Source organism: Eptatretus burgeri, chromosome 14 (genome assembly GCF_056783735.1).
Source record: "Eptatretus burgeri isolate ZD-2024b chromosome 14, Ebu_testis_v1, whole genome shotgun sequence".
NCBI lineage: Eukaryota > Metazoa > Chordata > Myxini > Myxiniformes > Myxinidae > Eptatretus > Eptatretus burgeri.
In genome coordinates, this window is record NC_140974.1 from 43,515,968 (window position 1) to 43,528,400 (window position 12,433).

At 38.0% G+C, this 12,433-nt stretch overlaps 1 protein-coding gene across 4 annotated transcripts in view; it reads right to left on the reverse strand.

Annotated features, from left to right (window-relative positions):
- The window catches only part of DHX16 (DEAH-box helicase 16), a 119,620-nt gene that overhangs the window by 84,077 nt on the left and 23,110 nt on the right, over positions 1 to 12,433 (reverse strand). For all 4 annotated transcript variants that reach the window (XM_085854531.1, XM_085854532.1, XM_085854533.1 and 1 more), the window contains 2 exons: positions 5,348 to 5,504; positions 533 to 589 (listed from right to left, as the gene is read on the reverse strand). In XM_085854531.1, the coding sequence (XP_085710657.1) occupies positions 533 to 589; positions 5,348 to 5,504 (214 nt within the window). The remainder of the gene's footprint in view (positions 1 to 532; positions 590 to 5,347; positions 5,505 to 12,433) is intronic.

A 12,433-nucleotide genomic window follows, 5' to 3' on the forward strand; every position in this document is an offset into this window, starting at 1 on the left:
CCTTCACAAAGAGAGGCGAGTCATCGACAGCACCCGGGCCAAATTAGAAATAATTGCCTGAACTGTGGGGATACTCTTCTTGGAGGCTGTTTACACTGCTAACCATCTCAGAACGTGGTTACTGTCTGGGAAGCATTTTCGCCACGACAAACAAATTGACCCGGTGGTTAGCAGATTTCATGTGAACGGCAATCTTCAAATACAAAGGGCAACCTATTCTACATCATGTAAAATTGGGCATAAAGATACAAACAACTTGATCTCGAGTTATTCTAATGATGCACATACACTCAATCAATCATATAACTAGCACCTAAAGGTCGAGAGCACATGCAAAGTTTATCAAATAATTCAAATAAAATACAAACTATTTGTCTCACGTACAGCAAACATCAGGGAGGAAATAATTTATGAAAATAATTTTTTGTTTCAGGTTCCTTATCTTGGTAACTTAGCTGACAAAATGTCTTGCATTCAAACACAGCAATCAACAGAAACATTTGAGCTCTGCCAAAAGCACAAAGAGCCTTACCAATTTCCACTGATCTTCTTCAGCCATCTTCAGATTTTTCCGAGCTTCCTCGTGTGCCTGAAAGCATTTGATTACAAAAAAATAATAACGCATCAAAAGAGCTCCGGCTACAAGCAAATCTCCTTTGTCAATGACTAGCAAAAGTACCCGTCGCCTTGCTGACAAATTTAATCAAGACATGTACTACAAACATTCTGCTCTATTCACTCTATAATTTGCCTGAGGTCATCTTCCATCGACTTGGAAGTTAGCTAACATCACCTTCATCAACCATCCTTGTTGCTTATATATGGTGTGAGCAAAAAAATAAAAATAAATCACTTTCAATTAGCCGCAAAGCTCAGTGTTGGATGCTTTGGTTTGAATCTCTGCTTAATGAGTGAAACTAGAAAGGCACTCGGCGCGCATAACCTCCACCCCGTAATGCCTGATCCACGAGAACATATTTTGCCCAATACATTTTTGAGATATCGTGTTATATATTGTTTTTGGCTCAACCTCCCGATGGTGAAGAATCACTTTAAAAATTCTAGTAGTCGGATCCGGATTCAGATCTTCACCAAAATCAAATCAGTTCGTCCTTGCCACACACCCAACCTGTCCACCAAGTTTCATCCGAATCCGTCCAAAACTTTTGAGATATCGTGCTAAATATCGGTTTAGCCCCATCTCTCAATGGTGAAGAATCACTGAAAGTTTTTTTTAATCAGATCTGGATCCGGATTCGGATCTTCACCAAAATTGAATCAATTCTTCCTAGTCACATACCCTATATGTTCACCAAGCTTAATCTGAATCCATCCACAACTTTTTGATTTATCCTACTCTATATCATTTTTGGCCCTATCTCCCAATGGTGAAGAATCACTTATGAAATTACAAAAAAACATTCTCGCATCTGGTTCTGCATTTGGATCTTCACCAAAACCAAATGAGTTCATCCTTGTAACACACCAAAGTTGTTCAACAAGTTTCATCCGAATCCATGCATAACTTTTTGAGATATCCTGCTCACAAACAGGGGTGAAACCGTAACCTCCGACCTCCATCCACCGAAGACAGAGGTAAAAAAAACATTAAATAAAATAACGTTGGGATGGTGTACCAAAAAGTAGGCAAAAAGGTTAGAGATGATCACAAAAATTATGTGAAACCATCCCTACATCTTTCTTTGAATTATGGCTGTTCCCTGTCCATCGCAGCATCCAGCTGCAATGATCATACATGTTGATCATTTTCATGTATGAATTTGACCAGTGAGGTATTGAACCTTGAACACAGTTGATTTAGCTGATGTTTGTGGAGATGTGAACCCAAATTGAGAGACAATAGCATCATTTGCAGGCTCAACCATCATTCAAAGAAAGATGGGGGCATGGGTTCACATTATCATTTCTTGCGACCAACTCCACCCTGTTTACATAATTTTTGGCATACATCTTTTCCATCTTTCTTCCCCCACATCTTTTCAAATTAAAATGTTTTTTTATAGTGGATAGGAAGGATAATTTATGTGCCTGTGAATATCACCAAAAACCCATTAGCTTTGCCTAAAAGTAAAGCTGCCTGGGACTGTGCTGTCTGCTTCCCAACCCCCTTTCTCCCTCCAACCTCTTTATCTATTACCACCCCGAGCTATAAAACCAAATTTGGCACACATGTAGATCATGTCAAGGTGAACATGTCTGTGACATTTAATCATCATACACTCAAGACTTTTTCAGTTAATAGCTCATTACATATTCATATATGCAAATTGTGCACCATTTTCAGTTTGAAAGTAGCTGCAGGCAAAATTTTGCACACTTATTTACCAAATTTGGCACATGTAGATTATGTCGCGCTGAAGATGTCTGTAAGGTTTCGTCACCATACACTCGAGACTTTTGGAGTTATTAGCTCATTACCTATTCAAATATGCAAATTTTGCATATTTTCATGTCAAAGATATCAGATTCACAAAAACTACAGAACAGCATGACGGAGCAAAGCGCGAGCACAGATGCACGCATGCGCATGACGATATAGAGTGCCAAATTTGGATGTATGAACTAAATACTGTTCCATTTGTCACATGTCACAAATGGCGAAATACATGCCACATTTTTAGTGAAGAGGGAATTGTTTGACGACCATGAAAACTAACACTGGGGCATGTAGAGGAGCACTAGATAATGATATAGAGAAAGTGTGATTGTGACAAACTGAAAGATATTGAATGCAGAACATAATTACCTCTGGAAAGATGTGTGTGCTGTGTAAAAAGAATGGGAAAACGGCAAGTTTATAGCATGTAGCGCCAAAAAATTGCACACTGCGTGGAAACCGTCGGTATGATTTATATTAAAAAAATTTGTATCACAATATGCACGAGACTTGAACAGAAATGGCCGTGAAATCTCAGCATGAGAAAAAAAATTTTCTGTGAAAATATTGGGGAAAAAAGTGGATGGGGGAGGGTGGACCCAGCGAAACTACCGAAATCCAGGATCACTGCTTACCTCCACTCATTTGTTCCTCTTTTTTTTTCTGCTTGTGGAATGAACTTCCACATTATTTTCAACTTCGGTCTTCCCTCCAGGTTGTTGAGACAGCTGTTCACCACCATTTCAGATCGTCCCCAATCCAAAACCATGATCTTTTCTACACTCGTTCACCCCCCCCCCTCCCCATTCCCACCTCTTTCCAACCTTCCTTCCTGAGAGTTTGCTTCTGTCTTAATCCTGTCCACTCGTGTTCTCCCCTAATCCTCATTCTTCCTCACGTCCCTTGTCTTCGAAGTTTCTCTCTCTATTTTGTTCCTCAACCCCACTGTTGTGCGTTTCCCCCCTCTCTTTATTCTGTTGCTATGTTATAGTTGTTCTGTTGCTCCTGATATATTCTATTTAATAGCTCTTCCATGAGCCTCGACATTGTACACACACAAAAAAAAAATTCTCGAAGAAAACTTATTTACCGGATCCTGCTCCATTATCTGTAATTGTCTCGACTCCCAGCTCCACTATATAAACCATGTCTCTTTACTCAGACCTTTGTAACTCGTGCAGAACAGAGAAGACAGTCGTAAGTCCAGGCTCAGAAAGTCAAGCAAGTCACTCCAGTGCCAAAGACACTTGACTGGCTTTCAGTACATCAAAGAATAGATGAAGATTTCTGCTAATAGCATTTAAAGCTATACTGTATATTAATAGATTCCCATGGATGTATCTGAACCCATGACACCTTGCACCCATCAAGGTAAGTTACGGTCCAGCACAAAGAATTTTCTGGTTGTTCCCCGCACCAAGATGAGCAATTTCCGTGATGGAGCGTTTTACGACACGCTCCGAGACTGGGGAATTCTCGGTCTTTTAATATCTGCACCGTCTCATCAGTCACGGTTTTTAAATCTCGATTTAACACCTGATCTTTTTACGGCTGCCGTTTCTCAATTTCTACCCTTGTTGGTGCGAAGTTAATTTTTTTTACTCATTTTAAAATTTGTCCTCGTCTTCGTAAAATGCTTTGAGATTTTAATTACAATGGAAATCCCTGCATAAGGGACGGATCGAATCAAATTGAATTGAATTCCACGCTGGCCGAACCACGTTCAAGCAACTTGGCAGGGATGGAAAGGATGGGTGTATAATCACAAAAAAGGGTTAGACAGACTTGCATGAAACCTTGGGGTTGTACATGAACAGATGGTCTCACGTACATGGTTACAAAGCCCCGCCCGACCAAGGACGTGCTACGAACAGTAGCAATTTCCCTAACGCTTATGTTACATACCAACAACTCCCGCCTCCTTTGCCATGCCTGGAACACTACTTTTACACCAATTAAAAAGTCATTAGTCTTCTTTCGGATCAAGTACATGGCTGCAGGTAGTACCATTGGCTGAAGGGGAGCGGCTGTTCCGCTTATGCGAAGCTTCCCCTTTAAGTTAATGAAGGAATTTGTAATTTGTTCAGAATGTTGGCGATAGCTTATCAACTCTTCACGAAGGACACTGTGGGATCTTTAATGTCTACCAACTAATGTTGGCAGACTGGACACTCAATTTGAGGTCCATATGGTTAGACATTAGTCGACAACAGACACACAAATGCAGCACATGGGATTTGAACCTGGGTTGCCAGCATCAGGGCACAGGTGAGTTCAGATGGGAAAACTAACGGACAAATACAGTAAATCACTACAGCAAAAAAAAAAACATTTTTTGCTAAACTTATACAGACAGAAGAAAATCCATGCACGATTATGTACATGAGGAAATAAGTAAAATCATGGGATTTTTGTTGATAACCTTGCTCTTCTATTCAGCTCGAACTTGTGGAGCAAAAAAACAAACAAACAAACAAACAAACATCAGTAGACAATGCAAAACACTGCGGTTACATTCTCAAGAGAAAGGTAAACATCGACGAGAACTGTCTCTTGGGGCCAGTACATGTCATTGCCAAATTAAGGCGGCAAGGGGCAGCAATGTGATGTCGAGCGCAATTGTGGAAAAGCAGCACTTGTCGGAATGTATTATTATACTGCATATCATACGTCCCCGTGAGCAATGGCTTTCACCGGCTCTCCAGTCACTTCAGCAAAACCCCATCTTTCAGAATACGTGAACATCACATGAACCTGTCAACTTCAAATATTCGCAATCAACAACAATAAAATTAAAAAGTTTATCAGCCAATGAACTTTACTGTCAAACATAGGAGTGCGTTTGTGATGCAATATCAACCAGGATGCGGGAGGTACAAGACGACAATATTTGCTGAAAGCCTGGTTTCTATAAACATTTCTCGGCTCAGGGAATGAGGTTGCAAAGACCTTTTTATCTGATCTCTCCATGATGTTCCGAGTGCAGTCCTGATCACGCTGCTTCACCCGTTCAGCAAACTCATCTCTTTCCTGTAGATCTTGCAGCCGCTCACGCTCCGATTGTGCCCATTCGTCATCGGATTCATCGGCTCTGCTTCCAACTTGTCTGACCACGCACATGAAACCAACAAAAACTCAGCATTGCAGTCAGCTCAAAAGTGATGAACATCCACCCATCATTGATGATATATCTGCTACTTGAGGCCAATTTGTGGTTCAAAAAAAAAAAAATCATCAAATCCACAATTGAATTTGGCAAAAGAAAGGCTTTCCTACGATATATATTTTTGGTCACAGGTATCATCACTGCATCCCACAAGCCATTACAAAAGCGTGAATTGTATTAAGGTATTACATCAAGCAAACGCTGACTGTAACCTACAATACCACCCCACACCAAACCCCCATCCCAACACCACAATTCAATCCCATAGTCTGAGATCAGAAGTAATGAATCTCCTTTAATTGCCTCAACAATCATCCTCCCTTCAACCTCAACCACTCCTCGCTCCAACACCCCCCACCCCCCATCCCCTTCTATCCCTCAAAGGCTAAACCTCTGGTTTTCCTTCCAAACAAAACTGAGAAAACAAATTGGCAACAAAAAGTATTACATAATACCTGGAAAAAAAAGGCAACCAAATATGCTCCATAAGCAACTAAAAAGGGAAACATAGCCTCTGGCAACTGTAGAAACATTTTATCATGATGGGTTTGGGGGTGATAAAATAAATAAATTTATGATGATTAAAACTTCATATTAAAATAAATATATTAAGCCTGAAATAAATGTACTCAAATATGATATGATGTTTTAAGTATGTATCCATTTGGAATTAACATAATTATATTTCTCCTCTGTATGGAAAGATCACCTGTATATTAAATGTGTTAACAGGTTGAACTTTGCCGGTAAGTTGAATATAAAGAAGAATTGCCTGTCATGTAGAACTATCTTGAGAATTTTGTATGGAAGACACAAACGAGTTGGAATGTGTACTTAAGAAAATGTACAGGTGCTCTGGTCGCTTCAAGATAATATATCTTCCCAGTTTTGGGAGAAGCAGACTGACTTTTAACCTACATAAGATGGAAACTTGTTTTAATGGCCATTATAGTTGGCGTTTAACGTCATTCTAGCATTCTGTGCGATTAATATGTCTGGGTTTGAATATGTGTTCCAACCATTTAAGCAGGAGCTGTCAAAGAAGACTGAAGATAAGGTTCACCTGGAAATTGTCAAGACCGGGGCGAACTGGCATCAGTGTCAGAAAATTATAAAAACTGTCTCTTACTGGAAACTATATAAAGACGAAGATTCTCGGGTTATGTTGAGAGATCTGGAACTTGTATGTATTATCCAGAATCTCCTGTGCGCATATTAAATGTGTCCTGTGTATTGAATAAATGTTCTAATTGTATTGAAGGTTCAGAGTCTGTTTCTACACAACAGAGGACAATTATTGAAGTTAGTAAATCAGACATTTACACAGGTTCCCTGATTAAAGAACATTCAAACAGTGAATGGTTTCATTTTGGGCTACTTGTTGCTTAGCGGAAGTCTTCATTCGCTACAATAGAGCCGTCCCCACAATGCAGTATCTGGCGATTGCGCAATGTCACGTGGCGAATGGAGGATAAACTATTCATAAGGCTTGCGGATAATTAACTTCATAAGGCTTGTGGATAATTAACTCTTCATAAGGCTTGTGTATAATTAACTCTTCAGAAGGTTTGTGTATAATTAACTCTTCAGAAGGTTTGTGGATAATTAACTCTTCATAAGACTTGTGAATAATTAACTCTTCAGAAGGTTTGTGTATAATTAACTCTTCAGAAGGCTTGTGTATAATTAACTCTTCATAAGACTTGTGAATAATTAACTCTTCAGAAGGTTTGTGTATAATTAACTCTTCAGAAGGCTTGTGTATAATTAACTCTTCATAAGACTTGTGAATAATTAACTCTTCAGAAGGCTTGTGGATAATGAACTCTTCAGAAGGCTTGTGGATAATCAACTCTTCAGAAGGTTTGCGGATAATTAACTATTCATAAGGCTTGCAGATAATTAACTCTTCATAAGACTTGTGGATAATTAACTCTTCAGAAGGCTTGTGTATAATTAACTCTTCAGAAGGTTTGTGTATAATTAACTCTTCAGAAGGTTTGTGGATAATTAACTCTTCATAAGACTTGTGAATAATTAACTCTTCAGAAGGTTTGTGTATAATTAACTCTTCAGAAGGCTTGTGGATAATTAACTCTTCATAAGACTTGTGGATAATTAACTCTTCAGAAGGTTTGTGGATAATTAACTCTTCATAAGACTTGTGGATAATTAACTCTTCAGAAGGTTTGCGGATAATTAACTCTTCATAAGACTTGTGGATAATTAACTCTTCAGAAGGTTTGTGGATAATTAACTCTTCATAAGACTTGTGGATAATTAACTCTTCAGAAGGTTTGCGGATAATTAACTCTTCATAAGACTTGTGTATAATTAACTCTTCAGAAGGCTTGTGAATAATTAACTCTTCAGAAGGTTTGCAGATAATTAACTCTTCAGAAGGAAAGGGTGAAAAATAACCATCTCCTCCACCACCTACCACTGCCTTTTCCACTTCTCATTAGGAAACTTTGACTAAAGATTGTTTTGGTAAATGTTACAACTAAATTAGCTTTATTATTGTGTCACTGTCTTTATTATTAGGTAAATAATAATATCATGTTACTTGCAACGCAAACCATCATTATACCAAGCATTTGGCCTCGCAAGTAGACCGAAAAAAATTACGGTTAGGAAACTGTTTATTTTTCGCATAGGAAATCCTGGAAAATGAGCTCCCACATAAAGAAGGCTCTGCTATACGAAGGGGTATAAAGACACGTAACCCCTTCGTTAAGTGGAAGAAACCTGGTACAAGCAAAAAGCGTCAATCATGTAGTCAAAATATGCAGTTTTGCATATATCTATCTCTATCTCTATCTCTATCTCTATCTCTCTCTCTCTCTCTCACAACTTTTCTTTTAAACCAGTTGAGCTTTTGTCATCAAATGTTTAACAAACCTTTTAGGCTGGGGACCAGTGGGACCTACCTTGCACCCCCACCCCCACGACAATTTTTCACTGATACCAGTGTTCATATATATCCCAAGTATCAGAAAAAAATATGTTCCCAGAAAAACAACTCATTTGCACTATGCTTTATTAAGCTGTTTCCATGACAACCAATCAAAAATCGACGAATCTCACAAAGATCGGCAAAATGTCAATATCTGTCAAATATAAACATAAAATCACAAAATTGGTGTCAAATTAAAGCTTATACATTAACGTATAAAAATATATTTTGTTTATGCTAATTAGCTCATTTGTATATTAATTAAATTTGACTTAATGAACAATTCCCACAAAAATGCAAGAATTTCCATGTTCTTTCCTTGTAATTACCACACGTCAGTTTTTTTGTCAAAAAAAACATTACTTAAGTGTTGCCAGATACAAGCCAGGTTGGCAAAAAATATATTAAATTTTTTGAATTTTTTTAAAGTCGGCCAATTAGTATAAAATACAAAGCACAATGAATCGTTGGAAAATCATGCGAAATCAGATTAATCAATAGAATTAATTACCTGGGCCTGATATAATACATAACTGTGACTTATGATGTCTGTTGGTGTTTAAGGGAATCATAACTATTTTCTGTTTGAGTAAAAGTAGTGGAAATAATTTTAAATGCATTGATATGCTAATTAGGATCCGCCATTATGGAAATTCTCATTTTCGTAAATATCTCAACTTCTGGTATATGGAAATTTGTAAATGAGGAATCTACACATATGTTTGGAGGGTTAAGGAATACAGTGAACATATTTCCTTTGTTGTCAGAGATGTAGAATAATGTTTGGATAGCTTAATTACATGCAAAAATGGAAACAGCTTAATAAAACATTGTGCAAATGAGTTATTTTTCTGGGAACATCTTTTTTCTGATACTTGGGATATATATGAACACTGTGGTATCAGTGAAAAAATATCGCAGGGGGGGGGGTGCAAGGTAGGTCCCACTGGCCCCCGGCCTATTTATTATGAGAACATGGGGAACACAAATTATTATTTTTTAAATTATCTGTTGTTTTTGTCAAGTTTAGTTTGAGTACAAAGCAAATCCAGACAGGCTTTGCTTTTTGGGATTCTTTCTAGTTTAGACTTGCAATACCCGCTAGATGGATGGGGTGAAGGATGTATCCAAGCTTTTTCTGCCAGAGCTTGTGGAAATTTGATCATGAATATCACCAGAAGTCAGCCACGACTTGATGGAACTAGACAACACTAGCTTCCACCAGGTGGTGATGCATGACACAATTTGCATTGAGAATTAGGTTCCTCCCTCCATCCTGGACCCCCAGGACGCTTAACTTCATTTTCTTGAACCCAACAAAACCTTTCCGTCCACACCCCGAGTACAACCACCAGTTTTTAACTCATTCGATCCAGTGGGTGAGGAATGCATCGAAGGAAACCAAGCACAAACAGTGCGATGTTTATTTTGATAATTCCCCCACTTCCATGATGCCTTTGGTTTTCATGCAGACGATTGGTGTTTTTTTATTCAGGCTTGTAATACCCCTACCCACCAGGAGTGGCACTATAGGATATACTTTTACATATCGTGTGTGCATGCTCCCCTCCACCAATAACCCCAGGGGCTATTAAATTTGTGACCACCTAAAGTGTTCCAATGAACCCCCTCTCAAGCACAACCACAAGTTTTCACCTCGTTCCTTTGAGCGGTTCAGGAAAGCATAGAAGTCAAACAAACATGTTCAAATTATATACATTACGATAAGAAAAGCACCAAATAGAAATAACAAATGTCACACTGATGGTCAAGAGCGTTGTCTAATTGTTCATCAGAAGAGGTCGCCCTCTCCTCTTTCGTTGGAAATCAACAAAAAGCTTCAGTTAGTTTCATTGATGGATTAAAATACACAACCTCTTCTCAAATCAGTGCATTGTTGTTACATATTTTAAGCCAATGGAAAGCATATGAGGTCTGCAGGAGCATCCCAGCTTAACGTTGAAGCATTATAGGATGCACTTTGTCACAGTACTCACTCGGGAAAACAGTCATTTCAATTAGCCTCAAAGCATAAAAGGCTTCAGGTGACGTTAAAGAGCTTTACAGCAATTCAAAATTCATCTCTGTACTTGTTTTATGAGGGAAGCTATTCAATTACACAATAAGAACCTACAACAGAGCTCAAAGAGAAAGAGAGGAAGAGCGATCAGAGACAAACAGAAATCAGCAGAGCCAATTACAATTTGAGGGTGTGTCAAATTTGCTACAGAGCTTAGTTTACTCTTGCAACTAAGCCCATATAGAACAAAACAACAAATTGCTTTTCAGAATATCCTCCAGCGATTTCCAGAAAAAGGCTTAAGGATCTCACTGTATGTGGTCAATGAAGAACATCATTCTTAACAGCATCCATCATCAAAGTCTCGTACCCAATGTGCCCTTTAATACAAATGCCCTCCCCAAGCAAATATATCAGCATACTGTGCAGTCAATCATCCATAGATTTAATCAGAATTGATGCTTCATTTAACCTGGGTTTCTCATAATTATATGCCGTTCCGCCATCCTTGGGTAAAGATTGGGATGGCATCATAGAAGATGAATACATCGATAAGATTAAATCAATGGGGTGTAGATAATGCACATACATGGTGAGAGGGAAATGGCTTCCTCTTGGGTCAAAGGTTACTTGCATCTCTGCTTTCTCATTTGTTGCAATATTAATTTTTAGCACGTCCATTAGTAAAAGAAACACGTTATCATGGGTTACCGACACTAACAAGATAAATTCACTCAAAAACTTATGAATGTACAGGGTGTCATAAGTAGTGTTATTCCAATATGTATGGTATATATATATATATATATATATATATATATATATATATATATATATATATATATATATATATATATATATATATATATATATATATATATATATATATATATATAGATAGATATAGGACTGTGTGCTTGCATGCATAATTTAGTCATGTTTATTTTTCATATATTCCTATTAAATAATGGTTGACCAAAGTGAATATACCATCGAAGAACCAATAGTAATGAGCACATGAAAGACCACATGGGCAAGACAAATGACACTAAAAATGGCATTATACGAGTATGCAAATGTGATGGAATTTTAATATATATATATATATATATATATATATATATATATATATATATATATATATATCTACACCTAAGTGTGTGTATGTGTGTGCGTGTGTGCGTCCATAACTCCAAAACCAAAAAACCGAGCAGCCTGAAACTTTGCATGCATACTAAGGGAACTCCAAGGGAGTGCAAGAGTGAAAATTGGGTGTTTGGGTTAATTAAAACACCTCTTTTGAAGATAATTAATGGCCTTATTTAATTATATCCTTTATCAGGTGCATCCTCGGCCACCTTGCTATCTCTATGGGGTCTTAAGGCGTATCCTGGGTAACTTCGCTGGGGTCTGAAGCCACCATGGTTTTTGCCCTGCTCAACAATCACAAGCAAAAATGCTAGTTTGAACTATAGTATATGAAAGTTGTACTCTCACATACTGTAGTTGGTAGCAGGTCCTACTACAGCAGTCGGCAGAGAATTACAACAGGAAAGGAATGCTATTTTTGCCTGGGATGTCTTGACTTGGAACAGACCGCAACAATTTCTTAACAATAACGGGAGGGGGTGGGGTTTGGTTTTTTTATTTTTTCCACTTTCCTCACTCATATTATCGAATGCCTAATCATAATTCTTATGAATCACTGGCTACATTGCATGCTTATAAACACCGAGAGACACCAACGTTTGTAGCTTCATTTGATTTCTGCACATGCCATAACCTCTAGAATTTCTTAAACCAAGCCAAATTACAAAATTTAAGCACCAGAATAGAACTTCGCAGCAGTTCCGACTGCTTGAAAAAGTGTTCATTTGTCTAATTCGGACAGTT